This window comes from Anolis sagrei, chromosome 6 (genome assembly GCF_037176765.1).
Source record: "Anolis sagrei isolate rAnoSag1 chromosome 6, rAnoSag1.mat, whole genome shotgun sequence".
Taxonomy (NCBI): Eukaryota; Metazoa; Chordata; class Lepidosauria; order Squamata; family Dactyloidae; genus Anolis; species Anolis sagrei.
The window spans coordinates 17,232,689-17,253,115 of NC_090026.1; the positions used below are offsets into that span (position 1 = coordinate 17,232,689).

A 20,427-nucleotide genomic window follows, 5' to 3' on the forward strand; every position below is an offset into this window, starting at 1 on the left:
TGGATATCAACACAAGATAACTGCTTTTTTTATGATGACATTTTTAATTCTAGGATGTTGAAATTTTCTACCTTAGCCTGTTCAAGTAATTAGTTGACCTGGGATATTGTTAAGTGAGATTTTAGCCATGGCAGAATGCCAATTTGTCCTCTGCCCCAGGCACCATTCTTTTCCACTGCTCACATGGCAGGGACTCCTAGCTATGGTCTTTGTTTCCATCTTCCCAGGTTCAGAGCCACTTATGTCACTAAAACAGATGCTGGTAATGAGGGAAAGCCATGTTCTGATTGTACAGTTTCATATATTGGGCCCAATAGATCCTTAGTGTTCCTTCATGGCTCCATTTATGTTTTTAGTAAAAGAGATAGGTCCCTGACACTTGTACATATCTCAGACTTGCTCTATTCCTAATAACTCTAAGATGATGGATAGCCATTATTATTATTATTATTATTATTATTATTATTATTATACTACATTTATACCCCACCCTTCTCACCACAGTGGGGGACTTAGGGTGGCTTACAATCCATGGCATACAATGCCACATTACACGTATAATAATAAACATAACATGAATTTAAACAATTAACATATCAATAATAAAACATGAGATAATAATTTGAATATAAATACAATAACAAGCTTAGAAGTAATTCAAATATAGATACAAAAAAAGAGCTTAAAAGTAAACATTGAATCCCAACCAAAGTGGGCTGATGGAAAAAACACAACATTGAACCACAACATTGTCTTATACCTTTGATCTGCATTGCCTCTTTCAGGCACAGAAACAAAACGCCACTTCTCTCTTACCTGCTTCCTGATTCTGACCACTACTCTCAATTCTCTCCTCCATTGGCTTATTCTCTGTTCCCTTCTCAGGCCAGAGACATACGCAACAATGAAGTGGTGGCCATCAAGAAAATGTCCTACAGTGGGAAGCAATCAAATGAGGTTTGTGCTTCGTCTTTTCTTTAAAACATGAGAGATATTTTGACAATTAGTAATTGCTGGACTCCCATGGCCCTGGATATTTCATTTGCCCCAGTTTCTAGTCCTACAGTTCTCTCCTCCATTCAAATGCAAGACATTCTGTACCCAGGCTCCCTTTCTGTGTCTTCCAGAAGTGGCAAGACATTATCAAGGAGGTGAAGTTTCTGCAAAAGCTGCGGCATCCAAACACAATCGAGTATAAGGGCTGCTATCTACGGGAACATACAGCATGGGTAAGATGAGAGAGAAATGGTTTGCGCTAATCCTTTGGGGTGAAACACTCTAGGCCAGGAATGGGCAAACTTGAGCCTTCCAGGTGTTTTGGACTTCAACTCCTATCATTCCTAACAGCCTCAGGCCCCTTCCTTTTCCCCCTCAGCTGCTTAAGCGGCTGAGGGGGAAAAGGAAAGGGCCTGAGGCTGTTAGGTATTGTAGGAGTTGAAGTCCAAAATACCTGCAGGGTCTAAGTTTGACAATACCTGGTATATACATATATCCTGACATGTCCTCATTTCCTTCCCGACCTCTTACTCCACTAGCTGGTGATGGAATACTGCCTAGGTTCAGCCTCAGACTTGCTGGAAGGTGAGTAACCCAAACCTGTGTAAACATAGCTTATTTTCTATCTCCTTTTTCCTCAACTTCCTTGTGATGTGCTCTGTCTTCCCTTCTGCCTCTTTTTAGTGCACAAGAAACCACTGCAAGAAGTAGAGATTGCAGCCATAACTCATGGCGCCCTGCAGGGGCTTGCGTACCTGCATTCGCACAACATGATTCACAGGTGAGATATGCATACCTTCCTTGCCTCTGTAATCCCATCTCCTCCCTGTCCTGTCCTGGGCAAACTGGGTGATAGAGTGACCAACTCAATAAAAATATGCAGGGCTTTTAGTGCAGGCCCAGCAGAGTTGAAACAGTGCCACAAAGCATTATATGTATGTGTGAAGTGAATGAAAATCCCAGGATTAATGCTTAGAACTTGATTTTAAATAGGATGTATTATCTATATAAATAAAAATGTAATGTTCGTTTGTGGGATTAACATAACTCAAAAACCACTGGGCGAATTGACACCAAATTTGGACACAATACCCATATCAGACCAACGAGTGACCATCACTCATAAAAACACTGAAAGACACAGCAGAAGAGATTTAAAAAGCCAAAAAAATACATTGCAACACATGCCCAAAACCATCTATATGTGTGTGTGTGTGTGTATGTATATATGTGTATATGTGTATATATGTGTGTGTGTACACACACACAGCACATATACACAGACTGGACCATAGCAACGCATGGCAGGGAACAGCTAATAGTACCATAAGATTCCTCCTGCCCAGAGAAATAACGGGAAATGCCAGCTTTCAATTTAAAACTGGATTTTTACACGGTCTGTAACACCACTTTTAAAAATCTCAATGCATCCTGTGTGACCCAGTCCTGATCAGTACTTATCTGTCTTCCCTTTCCTGCCATCCCTGGTTTCTCACTATTTTCTTTTTTCACTGGCCAGAGCCTTCATCGCTGCTTGCCTTTGCAGTTTTTAACAACCAAACCTATCTTTTTCAGAGATGTGAAAGCTGGGAATATATTGCTGACAGAACCAGGACAAGTGAAGCTGGGGGACTTTGGCTCAGCCTCCATCATTGCTCCTGCTAACTCTTTTGTTGGCACTCCATACTGGTAAGTTGGCAGGACCAGCCTGACTGGGGGAGGGGTGGGGGGAGGAATATCCACAGCCAGAAGTATTTGTATCTCCGTTTTCTAATCAGTTGCCCTTCCAAGTGTTTTGAATGATCCATGGCTTTGCTGAGTGGCGTTTGCAGATGTTGTTATTGTTGGAATTCAACTCCACGCTGTCCAAGTCTCAAGTCCTCAATGTGGAGCAGTTAGTTTTGTATAGGCTGAGGGAATTCTCTTCCCTCATGTCTCTTGAATGACAGTTGGGAATGTATCTTTTTCATCTCTCTTAGCTCTTTCCCTCTTATTCTGCTTGGTTGTTTTAAATGGATACTCCAAGCTTTTTGAATTTGACTCCTGCCTTCTTACACTGTAGTATAGAGAGTATGTGCTGTGTGCTTTGAGATCTCTCTCTGCTTGTAGGTTGGGAGAGATGTAGTGATTGTATTTTTTCCCTCTCTTTGAAACCTTAGAAGAGATGGAGTAGCTCAGACCCAGTTCTTTACCTTAGAAGAGATGGAGTAGCTCAGACCCAGTTCTTACTGTTAAGAAATGCAGTTATTGTTTATTATTGTAAATGAACTTTTGTGATTTTTAATATTGGAAACTGCATGTTTGCCTCCTAAACTCTGAATTCTTTCCAGCCATATCACAGAGCACGTCACACTTTCCTTGTTAAAGAGCTGATGCTCAGTTTTTAGTATCCTGTTTGTTTTTTGGATGCTCTGCTTTAGGGTAGTTTTTCCTAACAGTTATTAGGAAGCTACTAGAGGGAGACTGTATTATGAGTTAAAATGGGGCAAGTTCAAATCAAATCAAGATTCTTTGGTTCCTTAAACAGCAAGGAAAAATTAGCAGACTACATAAAGGGGGGTTATTTTCAGGAGGGATTGGAAAATACATTACTACTTCTTAAAAGTCTTGAATTTATCAGAACATGATAAAAGCAGCAGACAATTCACAGAATAACAAGGTCTCTCATATAGATTAGGCAAAATGTGTAACATTGGGGACCCATAATAACTTCAGCAGTAATGAAGTTATTCAATAAATTAAAATAATTTATTTCCTTTTGGTATGAATAGTATTGAGAAATGAGAATCTAAGCATAACAAAGTGGGTTGTTTTCTTTTAGTGAAAGGAAGTTGTCCTTTTGTAGTTAAAGGACTGAAGTGTGTATATCAGGGATGGAGAAAGTGTTGCTCTCCAGACGTTATTGGACTATATGTCTCCCTATGCCTTGTGTAGGTTCTTACAGATTAGACATCACAATGACACACCACTTTTCATATAACTCTTTCTAGGATGGCTCCTGAGGTGATCCTAGCCATGGATGAGGGACAATATGACGGCAAGGTGGATGTCTGGTCACTTGGCATCACTTGCATCGAACTTGGTAAACAATAAGTGCTTAAGAACTAAAATGTTTAAGAGCTTTCTTGCCTTAACTGTCTTGGAGGCATCTGTGGGACATAGAATGGGTGGGATTGATGATAAAGGGCATTGTTAATAACGGTTTCCTTCTATCCTCAGCGGAGCGCAAACCACCTCTCTTTAACATGAATGCTATGAGTGCCTTATACCACATCGCCCAGAATGATTCTCCTCTCCTCCAGTCCAGTCACTGGTAAGGACATTTCAGAATACTAGTGGAGCTTTTTCAAAGCTCGCAATTGAGCGTGATAAGTTTAAAACTCTAGTGGTGGAGGGAAACATAAGAATTTGAAGCTGTAAAGAAGGCAAAACTCTCTGATTTCCCTTCCCTGCTTTCCTCAAGGTCCGAATATTTCCGGAACTTTGTGGATTCGTGCCTGCAGAAGATCCCCCAGGACCGCCCAACCTCTGACGTGCTGCTCAAGGTACTCCCAGTCTAGTTTCTTGCCAAAGCTTCTTCTTTTCTTCCTCATGCCTTCCTCTCTTCTACTTACGTTATACTTACATTTAATTGATTTAGCAGAACACTGGAGGATTGATTCTATCTTCCCAATAAAGATACGGCCTGGCAAAAATACTGGAAAATTGGAAAATTTTCCTTCTGCTTTTTTAAAACCTCTTTCCCTCTGGAAAAACCGAAAAATTGATTATAAAATATTTTCTTTTAGAAAGAAGAAATGTTTTAAGATGTAATGTTCTTATATATACAGACCCTAAATCATTTCTTAAAATATATGTAAGAGGAAGATTCCTATGTAGGACTAATTTTTATGTTTATGTGTTGTATTTGTTTATTTGTTTTGTAATGCAGCATTGAAATTTGCCATAATTGTAAGCGACTCTGAGTTCCCTTTGGGATGAGAAGAGCAGGGTAGAAATATAGTTAATAAATAAATAAATAGAACTATGACTAATGACTATGTATAGTATCAGACCATTATGACTTGTGATCCTAACTCCACCTCCTTGTCTCAGTTCTTTTTATGAATGCTTCATGTGTGGTTGGCACTTATAGAGAATGAATCTTTATTATACTAATTTTCATTATTTCATTTCCTTGCTCCTCTGCAAATGGCAAGAGCAAAGAGGTTTTTTATAGTGCAGGATCATACAGTTGTATTTGTAAAAAAATTACATTTAAAAAAATAAATCCAACTTACAGTAATGTTTTTAATAAAATATATTTATCTCTGAGCTGTACTGTATAATGAAGCTTATTTTCCTAAACCTACAAAAGAACTTTAAAATTGTCAAGGATGCTGATGTGATGGCATCGTTTCCTTTTTTTTCTGAAAATATATCATTTTTTTCTACAATAAGAAAGAAAATATACCCTTCGGTTCCAAATTCCCAGAAGTTTTATTTCTCTACTTCTCCACTTCTCCACTATTTACATGGAGCCCCCGGTGGCACAGCAGGTTAAACCGCTGAGCTGCTGAACTTGCTGACCAAAAGGTCAGCGGTTTGAATCTGGGGAGTAGGATGAGCTCCTGCTGTTAGCCCCAGCTTCCGCCAACCTAGCAATTCAAAAACATGCAAATGTGACTAGATCAAAAGGTACCACTTCTGCAGGAAGGTAACAGTACTCCATGCAGTCATGCTGGCCACATAACCTTGGAGGCGTCTACGGACAACGCCGGCTGTTCGGCTTAGAAATGGAGATGAGCACCACCTCTCAGAGTCGGACTCAACTAGACTTAATGTTAGGGGAATCCTTTACCTTTTTACAGTATTTGCAGTTGTTCTTGGTTTTAATTTCCCCTGCAAAGGACTGAATTTTCTCTATGGCTTAGATCCAGATTCGGTAATTTTTTGAATAACTTACATTGTTTCCAGTGGGTGGAGTGTAAGCATAACTATGTTTGTGCGTATCCCAAGGTATTTGGCTCAAGTTATTCATTCATTCAGTCGCACCATGAAAGAACCAGTGGAGAACATACTTCAAACGCTTTTTTCACAAATTATGATTTACCTAATGCCACTTTTACTTGTGGCCCCGCAGCATCGCTTCCTCTTGAGAGAACGACCTCAGACAGTTATCATGGACCTGATCCAACGGACCAAGGATGCTGTCAGGGAGCTTGACAACTTGCAGTATCGCAAGATGAAGAAAATCCTTTTCCAGGAGGCACAGAATGGCCCAAATGCTGAAGCACCAGAAGAAGAGGAGGTGAGGCCTTCCAGTTTGTTTTCCTTCAATTTGCTTAGTCCAGAGGCAGCCTCCTCTCTTTCGCACCTCAGATGCAGTGCCTTTCTCTTACCTCTTCTCTGTCTTGCTAGGAGGTGGAGCAGTTTCTCCACCGGACAGGCACCATTAACAGCATGGAGAGCAGCCATTCGGTGCCCAGCATGTCCATCAGTGCCAGCAGCCAGAGCAGCAGTGTCAACAGCCTGGCAGATGCCTCCGATGATGACGATGGGGCTGAGATCGCCATGATGCAGGAAGGCGAGCACACGGTCACCTCCAACAGCTCAGTCATCCATCGTCTCCCGGTACAGAATCAGTGCTTCAGTGGGGGAACCTAAGACACAGTAGCAGGAGATAATAATAATATGTGTAGTGGGGATGATGGGGGATTGCGTCTAAGGAAGGGTGACACCTGGTACTTGGAATGTCACCTCTAGCAAGAGATCAGGTTTGTCTAGGGGTGTGAGCTGCCGTAATTGTGGGTGAAAGAATCATAGAGTTGGAAGAGACCTCATGGGCCATCCAGTCCAACCCCCTGCCAAGAAGCAGGAAAATCGCAAAGCACCCTCGACAGATGGCCATCCAGCCTCTGTTTAAAAGCCTCCAAAGAAGGAGCCGCCACCACACCCCAGGGCAGACAGTTCCACTGGTGAACAGCTCTCACAGTCAGGAAGTTCTTCCTAATGTTTAGAGAGAATCATTCATTTGAAGTTTCTAGCCATTGTTCCACATCCTTGTCTCCAGGGCACCAGAAAACAGGTTTGCTCCCTCCTCCCTATGACTTCCCATCACATATTTATACAAGGCTCTCATCATGTCTCAGCCTTCTCTTCTGCAGGCTAAACATGCCTAGCTCTTTAAGCCGCTCCTCATAGGGCTTGTTCTCCAGACCCTTGAACATTTGTGTTGCTCTTCTCTGGACACATTCCAGCTTGTCAACATCTCCCTTCAATTGCGGTGCCCTGAATTGGACACAGTATTCTGGATGTGGTCTGACCAAGGTAGAATTGAGGGGTAGCATGACTTCCCTGGATCTAGACACTATACTGCTATTTTATGATGGCAAGCAGTGATAGATGTGTTGAACTCCCAAATTGACAGAAGCACTGAATTGGGGACTATCTATTTATCAGATGAATTGTGAGAAATAGGGAATGGATTTTATTGGTTGTGTATGGTCCAGATCAACTCTCCCATCCTTCACACGTGTTTCTTTTTTGGTCCTTCTCAGGGCCATGACAATTTGTACGATGACCCCTATCAGCCTGAGATGGAGCCCCAGAGCTCATCCTCAGCTGCCCGACGCCGTGCCTACTGCCGCAACCGAGACCACTTTGCCACCATCCGTACTGCTTCCCTGGTAAGTCAGGATTGATTCGTGCTTGTGTGTTTCATTGTGGGTTTATTTGCTTTATTGTTCCTGTTGTAGTCATGTTCTTCTGTGCAAGTGCAAGCAGCCTCGACTAGAGAACTAATCGACTAGAAGCAAATGCTGCTGCCTCTTGGATTTTTGTTGGGTACATCTAAAGTAGGCTTTCCCCAGCTTGTACTCTAGATGTATTGGACAACTCAAATCATTACCAGCCAGTGTTATGGTGAGAGCTGTCACCCAACACATCTAAGGGTACCAGGTTTGGAAAAGCTATTTGAAACATCACTGGCCAAGATTAATACTTTGGGGGAATTTGAAGTGGAGCTAGTGTGCAGTAAAAATAGAAGGTACCGTAGAGTGCAGGAATTGAAATAGAAGGTACCGTATATACTTGAATATAAGACCCGAATATAAACCAGGGCACCAAATTTTACCACAAAAAACTGGAAAAATGTATTGACTCGAGTATAAGCCGAGGGTGAAAAAAGCAGCAGCTACTGGTAAATTTCAAAATAAAAATAGATACCAATGTTTTTAATAGGAGACTCTAATGTTCATGTTTTTATTGATTTTGTTATGGTTTTATTATCCGATTGTTTTTATTGTATTGAAATTGTATTTTATGGTTTTGGCACCAATTGTGAAGCGCCCTGAGTTGCCTGCGGGCTGAGAGGGACAGTATATAAATATAGTAGGTAAGTAAATAAATAAATAAATTTACATTAATTGAGGCATCAGTAGGTTAAATGTTTTTGAATATTTACATAAAACTGTAATTTAAGGTAAGACTGTCCAACCTTGTTCAATGTAAAAGTGCTTACATATCCTTCCAATAATTATAAAGAGAGTAAAATAATAAAGGTAATAATAATAATAATAATAATAGAGTAAAATAAAACGAATGTAATAATAACAGTAATAATAGAGGAAAATAATAAATGTAATACAACATAGACTAAATAAATGTAATAATAATGATAACAACAACATAGTAAAATAATGAATATCTTTGACTCTAATAGAAGCTGAGGTTTTTTTTTTCAGCCTTAAAAAAGGGCTTAAAACCCGGCTTATACTCGAGTATATACGGTACTTAATGCAAGGTTTTAAACCCATTTATAATGGCTTCATTAGAAGAGTATTGGGTGGGGAAATTGAGCACAAATTTTTAGACTCCTCTTTGTTCTCAATCAACTGTTTGGGAGCTTTATCTAGCAACACTGGTGATGATTTTCTCTTTGCAAGGCCAGGGGGTATGGACCTAAGAGAAGTTATCATGAAATTTCAGGTCCAAACACTTTCCTGCAAACATATTTGGGATCTTTTTCCAGCACTATTAGTAACTAAGAGAGACCAGAAATGTTCATTTAAAAATGAAGGCTGAGATTCTTTGTTTGGCTGCTATGCCATTAACAGTGACTGATTTCTGTAATTGTTGAATACGTCTGGCAATATACTATAACCTTATTTCTTAATTTTTTCTGGTTAAGTTACTGAGAGTGGCACAGATAGAAAGGTGCCAAGTTCTTATTCCCTCTCAGGCTGCAGTCCAGATTTGATGGGCAAACACTTGAGAATATTTATTTATTTATTTATTTGCTTTATTTCTATACCGCATTTTTCAGCCTGATTCGGCGACTCAATGCAATGTTTAGGTGGCAAATCAGATGAAGTTTCCTCTTTCTCTCCTGCCCACCCTCCTAGGTGACTCGTCAGATCCAGGAGCATGAACAAGATTCAGCCCTGCGGGATCAGATGAGTGGCTACAAGCGGATGCGTCGCCAGCATCAGAAGCAGCTCTTGGCTCTAGAGAACAAGCTCCGGGCAGAGCTAGATGAGCACCAACTGCGGCTGGACAAGGAGCTGGAGGCCCACCGCAACAACTTCTCTGCTGAGGCCGAGAAACTGGCCAAGAAGCACCAAGCTATTTTTGAGAAGGAGGTGAGAGAGGAGACCTACATGAGTGGAGGTAGAGGGTGGGGAGGTCACTTTGCCAGGCCAGATGAGCTGTGGATAGAGATCAATAATGATGACTTGTGTAGGGACCAAGCTAGAGAGCCTCCAGGCTCTCTAGCTTGGGGAAATCCATTGGGAATGTTGTATTCTCTAACCTTTGCAAGCCAATGTTAAACAACTTGTAATGGAATAAGTGAAGAATTACCCCTCCCAAAAATGCTTTTCCTCCTTTACTTGGTTCCCAACTTCTCCAGCTCTATTAGGATTACTCTTTGAGTGATCCCGATGGAAAGGAGAAATATGCCACCACTTGCATTCCCATTGCTCTTCATCTTTACCGCTGTTCTTGGTCAGAGCAATTGTAACCTAGTAGTTGCAGAGAGAGGCTGGGATATCATTTAATCTCAGGTTGGATCTACACTGCCATATAATCCCGATTATTTATTTTGAACTGGATTATATGTGTCTACGCTGCCATATAATCCAATTCAAAACAGATAATGTGAATTTTATATGGCAGTGTAGATCCAGCCTCAGTTCAAAGGCCTGTTGGTCACATAGTCAATCTCCTCACCCCCACCCAATGATTAGAAACTCCCTGAATTATTTCTGCCCTTGTATGAAATTGTGACATTGATGGCTCCCTGAGACTAACTAAACTGACTATTTCTCCTTTTCCTTTCCTGTCTACAGGCCAAGGCAGCCCTGGCAGAGGAGAAAAAATTCCAGCAGCATATCTTGGGCCAGCAGAAGAAAGAATTGGGCAATTTGCTGGAATCACAGAAGCGCCAGTATAAGTTGCGCAAGGAGCAGCTCAAAGAGGTACCAGCTTTTAAAAGAAACAGAAATGCCTGGGATGAGGGGGTGGGAGCAAGCAAGCCTTTATTTTTCTTTGTCCCACATCAGTTTGCCAGTCTCCTTTCCAAACTTCCTGGTACCCAACAGCCCTTCCCACTTTCCCCCATTTGTCTCTGCCCAGACTTCCTTTGTGGATTGAAACCTTTGAGGTAAAGAGTGTGCTTCCCCAAACTGAAAAGACTGGCATTTCCATTTCTTGGCCCTCCTTTACAGACTGTAGTGACACTGTCTTTCCAGTTACTTAAAGTAGACTCCTTAGAGGAACTTACTTGAGGAGCAAAGCATAGAATCAATGCAGACTTATTTGGAGGAATAAAGTTAGACTATAAACTTTGGACAGAAACATTGTGGAAAACATTTGGTAAGGATTTGGTTTTCAGGAGAATCTGTGATCTTTGTCATCTTCAGAGACAGTAAGAGGAATGGGAATATCTTAAAAATAAAGGAACGGGTCATGAAAAGTAGACAATAGGAAGATTGTGAGAGATTATTTGGGGACTTTTAATTAATGGTTCTTTTTTGAGCCAAGTGGCCATTAGCTGTGACCCAAAGCTTAGATTGTTGGACCCATCCTCTGGACTGCCAGTTTCTTATCTCATTCTGGTTCTTCTCTTAGGAACTGCAGGAGAACCAGAGCACACCCAAGCGGGAGAAGCAGGAGTGGCTGCTGAGGCAGAAAGAGAACATGCAGCATTATCAGGCTGAGGAAGAGGCCAACCTTCTGCGTCGTCAGCGGCAATACTTTGAGTTGCAGTGCCGCCAGTACAAGCGCAAGATGCTGCTGGCACGCCACAATTTGGACCAGGACTTGCTGCGTGAGGTGGGCACCAGAAAGCAGAACTTTCTTTTGTGGGGAGGGAGAATTGGAATATTGGTCATGGGTTTAAGGACAGAGAAGCAGGAGGACTGGCCTAAGGTGGGGGACATATTGATCCGTCTACACTTGAAGTACTGCCCCCACATACATACTCTTCTTTCTTGGTAGGGCTATCTATAGCCCCAGGAAAACTGACATCATGAGCAGAAGCTTGACTGCATGCCTTATTGGATGATTAGTGACAGGAGAGTATTAAGTAGTCCAGGTACAGGATCTGGTCCTTGTCCTGATTCCCATGTCCTGTACATCTTTCTGGGATGCCTTGCAGTAGTGAGTCTTGGAGGTATTGTTTTACAGTGGCTCTGGTCCTTACTGAAAGGCTGCTCCCAGAAAGTGTTGTTGGGAGATGCCTGTCATTGTCCTGTGGGGTCCTGCCGGGTTCAATACTATCCCCCATGTTGTTGAACATCTACATAAAGCCACTGGGAGAGATCATCCGGAGTTTTGGAGTTAAATGACATCTGTATGCAGATGGTGTCCAACTCTATGATTCCTTTCCCCCTGCTACTAAGGCTGTTCAGGTCCTGAACTGGTGCTTGGCAGCTGTGACAGTCTGGATGAGGACAAACAAATTGAAATTGAATCCAGACAAGACAGCGGCACTCCTGGTCACTTGAAAGGCCGAAAAGAATATAGGATTACAGCCTGTGTTGGACGGGGTCACAGTCCCCCGAAGACTCAGGTTTGCAACATGGGAGTTCTCCTAGACTCATCACTAAGCCTGGAGCCCCAGGTTTTGACAGTGGCCAGGGGAGCATTTTAGTGTGCCAGTTGTGCCCATACCTTGGGAAATCAGACTTGGCCATGGTAATCCATGCTCTGGTTACATCCCGAATAGATTACTGCAATGTGCTCTATGTGGGGTTGCCTTTGAGGACTGTTCAGAAGCTTCAAATAGTCCATCGAACAGCAACCAGGTTGATCACCAGAGCGGTGTACAGGGAGCATACAACCCCCTTATTACGTCAGCTCTACTGGCTGCCAGTCTGCTACCAAGCACAATTCAAAGTGCTGGCTTTAGCTTATAAAGCCCTAAATGGTTCTGGTCCATCTTACCTGTCTGAACGTATCTCCTTCTACGAACCATCGTGGAGATTAAGATCTTATGGGGAGGCCCTGCTCTCTATCCTGCCTCCATCACAGGCGTGCCTGGTGGGATCTAGAGATAGGGTCTTCTCAGAGGTTGCCCCTCAGGAGTGGAACTCTCTCCCCAGTGATATTAGAGCAGCTCCCTCCATCCTGGCCTTCAGAAGGAAAATGAAAACCTGACTCTGGGGTCAAGTCTTTGGAGATTAATCTATAATGCAATAATAGCCTTGAAATGTGTGCAATTGATCTTTGGAATGGCCCCAGATTATGATTGAGGATGGTGTGATTGCAGTGTTTTATATGTTTTAATGTGCATTTAATTTTAATTTTAACTTAAGTGTATTCTAATTGTTTGTGGTCCAAAGGCATTGAATTGTTGCCATATGTAAACCCGCCTTGAGTCCCCTTTTGGGTAGAGAAAGGCCGGGATACAAATAGAATACATACATACATACAAAGATTGAAAAAGAGTAACTGTTGACAAGATACACTAGCAAGAGTATCACCATTCTTAGCAGAATAGGACGAAATTAGATTTAAATTTTCCTGGTGAGATTGCAGTCCAAAAACACAATCTTTATATTCTCTAGTACTCCCACTTCTTAATAAGGGACGCCAAGTGTTTTAAGAACTTTGATACTGCAGACAGTAGTATCAAGGTAAGTTTTGACACCATTTCTTTTTTTTAAAAAATCTCCCAGGAGTTGAACAAAAAACAGACTCAGAAGGATCTTGAGTGCGCTATGCTGCTGCGCCAGCATGAGTCCACCCAGGAGCTGGAGTTCCGGCACTTGCACACCGTCCAGCGCACCCGCACAGAGCTCACCCGCCTACAGCACCAAACTGAGCTTTCAAACCAGCTGGAGTACAACAAGCGTCGCGAGCAGGAGCTGCGCCAGAAACACGCCATGGAGGTCCGGCAACAGCCTAAGAGCCTCAAAGTAGGTGCTACCTACACCTCGCCTTGCTGCCAGTGTTGCCCAGAAGGGCACGATGAAGGGTTTCTGGGGCATTCGGGGGTTCTGGAAATGGACAAATGTGAGCCTGGAGTTCTGGAGTCTGTACAGGACCAGTTGGGTGGACCTGGTCCTTGTGACTGTGTGGCTGGGGTTCTCAAGCATCTGGTGGATGATGCAGGATGTGCACATGTTGGTCACCTTGGCCTAGAAAGGTCAGATTTGGCTGTTCTGGAGTCAGGCAATCTTTGTTGTGATGATCTAGAGCATTACGAACATTTCAGAGACACCTTTGAACCAGTTCAGGATGATACTAACATTGTTGACTCAGAAATAAAATGTCCAGACCTGGAGAAGTGCATCCAGGCCAAGGCAATTCTGAATCCTGAGCTAGACTGCCATGGACATATGGTTCTAGAGTACAGTCAGGAGGAGAAAGATGATCTAGATCAGAATCTGTCTCTGAGGGCTCTTGTGAAGGACTTTTCACAAAAGAGAACTCTGGATCTGGGTGAGCAGGGCTTAGAGGCTTTGGTGTCTGAACTGAGGAGTTCTGGAGATATAGATTATGTTTGGCAGCGCTTAACTGATGTCATTCCAGATGGACAGGAAGCTACAGCTCTCGAACAGAGATGCCTTGGGCTTGAAGGGAAGGAGAGTAGAGTCTGTGAAGAAGCACAGGTTCTAGACTTCAGTGGATCACTCTTGAAAGAGCAAGAGGGAACAGCAGGTTTAGAATTAAACCAGAAGTTTCTTGAAGGAGTGGATCATTACAGAGAAGGTTCTAGAGTTTTGTTACCCATCCGGAGATATCCAGGTGTTGCTGAACCTGATGGGCAAGAAGCTGATAAGCTGGAACCATTTAGATATGAAGAGGATTTATACCCCCACTCTTTACCACCTATTATAGAGGAAGGGGCCCAGCGAGGCCCAGGTGATGGCTGCCCAGCCCCTGAAGACAGCTATAATCACCTGGCCAGTAGCAAAGCCCACCCTGTCCCAGCTCCAGTAGCAGCCATTTTGCCTCATGCGCTGTGTGTCGCTTTGGCATTGCTGGTCTCTGCCTATCCCTCTGCCCCAACTCTCCTACTGCTCCTGGCTGCTCTTTGGGCCCAGGGTGGAGGGCTTCAAGATATCCTCCTGGCCCTTGAGGGTGGGCTGGTGGGCTTAGGGGTGACATACACCCTGTTGCACTCAGTTTTTCTCCTCTCTGGTTCCTCCTTTCTACTGTTGGCCAAGATGGCAGGGGCAGTGGGTGTAGTGGGCCTGAGTGCCAGCAGGGGCCGCTTGTATGTGCCAGTCATCCTCCTGGCATCCTACCTTTTAGCATCTCCTTGGCTTTTCTTGCCCCTATATCTCTTTGGGGCAATCGCAAGACATAGCCTGAGGGGATTCCCCCGGCGTGCCCGCCGTTTTTGGCTGTTGCTCCTCCTTCGTCTCCCGCGCCCAGCTTTCCGCATCTTGCAGCGCCTGGGCATGGTTAGCGAGCGAGGTCTCTTCCGCCTCTTTCCCAAAACTAACAAAGGCGGCTTCCGTAGCCGTATCCCGGTGCTGTCACAAATGCGGCAGCCACCACTCCCCTGGCACCACAGGGTCATAGCCCTCCTTGCCAAGCCAATTTGCAGCCTCAACAAACTCCTTACCGAGGTGATTTGTGCCCAGTTGCCACCTTCCGCTCTGCGCTGCCTCAAGGGGCTGCATGTCCTGCGGGAGGAAAAGCCTAGCCGCATCCCCCGCCTATTGAGCCGCACAGCCAGACCAAGAGGTCATTCCATGAGCTCCGCAGGACGTTTGAGTCGGCGAAGTCGTGGGCAGGCCACCCAGCCTTCCAAGAAGCCCTGGAGATAATGAGCCTTGACCAAGCCTCCTCTGAAAGAGACGTAATTCTGGTGTGTCTTGGATGCCATGGTCCTTAGTTTATCACACAGAATTCTGGGAAGTTGGCCAATCTCTGCAATTCTGATAGAAGAGGCAAAACCATTTGCAGTATTGACAGTGAAAACTACTTCGTTCCTTCCTTTGTGTAGTATTGCCATAGAGGGAGATAGGTTAATGTCTTAATGCCAGGGGAATCAAGCAGGGTCTGCTGAATGAAAGAAGTCTCAACATGGGGAGGGGGAACCATGAGTTTGAGCCAGCACCCTCTTTGTTCACATTTTGGCGTTGCTGTGTGTTCATTATCCCGACGAGGAAAGAATCATCTAACGCCCTTTTGAGCTGGCAGTTTGGGTGGGCTAAAATTAATTGTTCCTATGTGGGCTGGCTGGGGAAAGAGAGAATTTGGGGATGTGGGTGAATCTGAAACCCTTTAAAACTGAGATGTGAGATGTATGTGTGTTAATGCATTTGTAGGTTTGAACCTAGTAGGCCCTGAATCAACACACCTCAAAGAAAAGAATAGTTTGATAATAAGAGCTGCAGGCTTGTAGAAACTTTCTCCAGTAGCCTCCTTTCAAACATCTGAGCACAGTTGCTCTGTTGAAATATACCTTGCACAAGGAGGCGATCCGAGTGATCCGAGTTTTGACAGCACAAGGCCAATAAAAGGTTGGATGGTGTTGGGACATAGAGTATTAATATGAATGGAATGTGTCTAGAGCTTTGAGATAATACTTTTGGGGCTATTATTCCTTTAATTCCTCTAAAAAGATTGGCCTGTGGTTATGGCTGCTGGTGAATTCTGGGAGATGTAGCCCTAGAAAGTACCTTTTCCAAGATCTGTTTCTGTTCTGGAAAAGTTTCCACTCTCTTTTGACCAGACATGGAAGCTGAAGAAATTCAAAGGGTGCACGTATTTTAAGAAAGCAGACTCCTCCCAGCTCCTCAGGGCTTTCCAATTTTAGGTGATTCTTTCGCCGTTCAAATATATATATATTTTCCACAAATTTATATATATTTATCATTTCCCACCCTATTTGTAACATCCCCCTTCATTTCACTTTTTTTGTTTGTTTTGACTTGAATGTATATATACTTTTGTGTGTATGTAGGACTGAGGCTTGGTAACCTTTATATAAAACAGTTTTTGTGGGGCGGGAAAGGGAGAGCTCATGTGAGATCTTTATTTTTTAAAAATACAATCCAACCAAAAATGGGAGAAATCTACAGGAAAAAACCGTTAGGTAGTCTCCGCCCCGCCCCCCGCCCCCCAAAATGACTGATAATAATGGAAAACCACATTCTTGCCCTTTGAAACTGTTTTGGGCCAGTAGCAGTTGAATTTTACAGTTTGATACCTTAATTTCTGTTTATATAAATATGGACACATGCATATTTTTGTAACATTATACAGAAACCTAAGATGGTTTGACATTTAATACCTCCCACAGTGTTGAAAAAGCTGTGGGTTTTGCTAATGGAGGATCTGATCTTTTAAATTTCCCCATATGTAGAAATTTAATCACCTCTGCTTTTGTGCTACTCAGTGAAATATAACAGTGGTTCTCAACCTGTGGGTCCCCAGGTGTTTTGGCCTACAACTCCCAGAAATCCCAGCCAGTTTACCAGCTGTTAGGATTTCTGGGAGTTGAAGGCCAAAAATATCTGGGGACCACAGGTTGGGAACTACTAAAATATAGAAACCACTGGAGGAGCTGAGATGCCTTGGATTCCTCCTTTTGCCAGGGACTCAACAGGATCTTTCCTTTTCTACCTCTAGAATCTGGGTGCCCCACCGCTTGGGGTTTATACTTGTATAGCCACTTTCACCTTCCCCATTCTTACATCTCTTCCACTACATAGACCTGAGAGCTACTTTAGTGAGCTTTACTGAAACAGTTTGGCTCCTCCAGGATCTGTCTCCAGACATTTCTGGCTTAAGCAAAGCAGCCATCTTTGTGCTGGGTGCCCCAGTAGCATCTAGATCGGATGGTAGCAGTTCTTACCAAAGCAGCAATGCTGAAGAGTTATATGTAACACAAGTTCCCATAAATCTCCCCTGATAATGATGCCCTTGGAAATCATTGCCTTGCCTTGCCTTTTTTACCTCTAACCGGAAAGCACCAAAACACTATGGCAGTGTCCACTAGTCCAGGTATATTAGACTACAGCCCACCATTTCTGGAAAGAACCAGGTTGGGTTCGGTCTCAGATTCCTGATACAATTCATTTCAGTAACTTTGCTGCTAGTCTCTTTCTAAAATCATATTTTAGGAAACAAACTCACCCGTTTCTGTGATGAATGCTGCCACAGATCCACAAAAATGGCCAAACATTTTGTTTTTATACAAATTATTGGACCTTGGTTGTATTTGCTACACACAGAATGATTGGCTCTCTACTTCATCACACTAGAGAATGAATCCACTTTAAACCCAGTTTCTGCCTCTTCAGAATTTTGGGGTTTGTAGTTTAGTGAAGCTCCTCCCTAAACTACAAATACCAGAATGCTGCAGGGGGCAGAATGAAGTGGATTCATTCTGAGAGTAAATATGAGAGTAAATTGGATTTCCTTCAGAAGTATTTCAAGTACATTTCCTCAGGTAAAATTTTTCACATTCCTTCTTACCACTTTTATAGCAGGTGAAGGCTGACCATGTTTTCAACCATTTGAATAATTGGTGATCCATTCTTAAATTGTATCTGTTAATATTACATTTTTATCATTTTTAATTATGTCTTGAGTTTTTAAAAATTCTACTTTTATCTGTTCTTCATTTGTCCCGTATTTACATTGAGTGCTAGATTTTGTACTTCTCCCTTTTTTGGTTCATTTGTGGTTTTTTTATTTATTCCAGTTTTGTTTGTTATTTTGACCATTCCTCTAACCCTTTTTTACGGCCAAACATAGTTTCATTAATCCAGATTCAATTTGGTTCATTTCAATATTGTATTTGTATTTCTTCCCATTTTCCTGTGTGTGTTTGAGCAGTGTTTTCCCCTTTACCTTCCTTGCATATTTTTATTTTGAATTTCTGTTAAGTATTTTTAATTTATTTCTCCCAATTTTGTGTGGGGAGAGGTGTTCATCTGTGGTTTTATTTATTTCTCCCTTTCCCTGTTGTGGATGCATGTGAAATTTTGAAGGAAAACAAAATCAATAAAAAATTCTGCACCACAATTCATCACCTCCGTATTGTGAATTTTGAGTTTGATTTGATTTGGTTCTTTTCTCATATTTTAAATAAAATGAGGCACTATAAGCTTAGGAGCTGGGCTATGAGTCTGTTTTCAAACCCTCTTCTCCCCCCCTCCCAAATTTGAATGTCTTCTTGTTCCCCAAGTTTATAATATTTATTGTGCTTACTATTTCTGTTAGTTCATTTTCTCACTCGCTATGAGTATTCCCAACTCTCATAATTCTGTGCACTCTGAAATGGTTGAGGATATTAAAATACACAACAAGAAGAGGAAAATTAGACTTCTAGGTGGTTTAACTAGCTTCTCTGTTTTTGGTTAAAGAACGTTGGAAACAAAGAAGTAATAATTATATTACTGAAAAGATTTACTTTGGTGAAGTGGCTACTTCAGGCAAGAAAGCTTACTTATGTTGTTGAGTTTTACTCAAGTCCTTGTGTATAGGTTATATCTCGCACCAATAGTGGAGCAGGCATGGACAAACTTGGGTCATCCAGGTGATTTGGACTTCAACTCCTATCATTCCTAACAGCCTCAGGACCCTTCTTTTCCCCCCTCATCCGCTTAAGCAGGCAAAACACCTAGAGGGCCCAAGTTTGTCCATGCCTGCTCTATGACAATGCCCACAAAGAGAGTCCAAAATGAAGGCAGCTATATTGAACTATGATTCCTAGCAGTTTCCCTCTTTATCCAGACCATAGTACACAACCTAAAAAATAGTCTATAATCCAGGCATGGGCGAACCCACAGCCTCTTAAGCGGCTGAGGGGGAAAGGAAAGAGCCTGAAGCTATTAGGAATTGTGGGAGTCCAAAACACCTGGACAGCCCAAGTTTGCCCATGTGTGTAGGGTGGGATTTGTTTCTCATGTTCCTGGATGCTCCATTTCCATTTAACTGTGATCTACACAAAATAATTCTACACATGGCTTACAAGCAAAAATAAGAGGTTTTGTACTAATCACCAGCCCAAGTTGATCTCTGCCACTTTTTCTGCCAAATGTCCCCTGCTCCAGACTTCCTAAGTCTTCTGAGGCCATCCATGAGAGAAACAAAAAGGGATATGTTCTCCATGAATGATCCCAAATTGTTCTTCTAATAGATAGTTGCCTCACTTTGGGAAGCTCCCTTCTGGGCAGTCATTTTCACATGCCCTTCATGGACTTCTCCAACATGGACAGTCCAATGGTGGTGGAGCCAGGTACTCTCTCCCTTCCAAAGACCAGGTTCACCTACCCTCCTCCACTCCCATGTCTACTTCTGGCAAAAAGGTGAGGGTCTTTCTTTCTTTCTTTCTTTCTTTTTTTTTTTTTTTTGGAAGACAAGAATTTGCAAAATTATTTTTCAGGCCACTACTTCCAGATGTCCAGCACTAGCATAATTCCCAAATCAAAGTGGCTTGGAGATCCTTGTAAATTTAGTCACAGAAAGCAACTAACCCAAGCTCTGGCTTTGGTCTTTCCACTGTCTGGTCACAGCTTTCAATAATCTTGCCATGAGATGATCCAGAGAGAGAAACTGAGTTTAGTTATTTGGTAGGATAGTCTTTATTATTGCTAATGATGTTGGTCTGACATACTCATAGATTGGGAGCATCCAACACTTTCCTCCACTCCCCACACCCTCCTTTCTGATGTGCTTTTTGAGTGCTATTTTAAATAAACCAGGAGTTCAGCTATGTATAACCCCTTGGATGTTATTGGAATGTAGTTCCTCACCATGGACTATACAAGCTAGGACTAATTGCAGTCCAACAGCATCCAAAGGGTTCTACTTTGCCTTCCCTTGAGTTACAAAAACGCCATCAGAGGGAAAACCTTTAAAAACCACCACATGGAACTGAATGTAGGTACCCATTAACAGAAGGCAGACCTAGAGAGAATTTTAAGTGAAGAGCATATGTGTTGCTCCATGTCCAGCATCATGGAGGGTGAAATGTTG

The 20,427-nt window shown here is 42.6% G+C and overlaps 2 protein-coding genes across 4 annotated transcripts in view; both read left to right on the plus strand.

The window, feature by feature from the left end:
• The window catches only part of KCTD13 (potassium channel tetramerization domain containing 13), a 131,449-nt gene that overhangs the window by 71,497 nt on the left and 39,525 nt on the right, over nt 1-20,427 (plus strand). The gene's annotated exons all lie outside the window — the stretch shown is intronic.
• The window catches only part of TAOK2 (TAO kinase 2), a 41,497-nt gene that overhangs the window by 12,393 nt on the left and 8,677 nt on the right, over nt 1-20,427 (plus strand). For 2 of the 3 annotated variants that reach the window (XM_060780258.2, XM_060780259.2), the window contains exons 3-17: nt 886-957; nt 1,128-1,229; nt 1,536-1,581; nt 1,681-1,777; nt 2,572-2,685; nt 3,987-4,078; nt 4,216-4,309; nt 4,460-4,541; nt 6,119-6,286; nt 6,397-6,609; nt 7,536-7,664; nt 9,381-9,617; nt 10,326-10,454; nt 11,107-11,310; nt 13,158-18,558. In XM_060780258.2, coding sequence (XP_060636241.2) covers nt 886-957; nt 1,128-1,229; nt 1,536-1,581; nt 1,681-1,777; nt 2,572-2,685; nt 3,987-4,078; nt 4,216-4,309; nt 4,460-4,541; nt 6,119-6,286; nt 6,397-6,609; nt 7,536-7,664; nt 9,381-9,617; nt 10,326-10,454; nt 11,107-11,310; nt 13,158-15,260 — 3,882 coding nt within the window. In that variant the 3' untranslated portion in view covers nt 15,261-18,558. Of the gene's footprint in view, nt 1-885; nt 958-1,127; nt 1,230-1,535; nt 1,582-1,680; nt 1,778-2,571; nt 2,686-3,986; nt 4,079-4,215; nt 4,310-4,459; nt 4,542-6,118; nt 6,287-6,396; nt 6,610-7,535; nt 7,665-9,380; nt 9,618-10,325; nt 10,455-11,106; nt 11,311-13,157; nt 18,559-20,427 lie in introns of those variants that run through there. The other variant, XM_060780260.2, reaches the window with a different exon arrangement.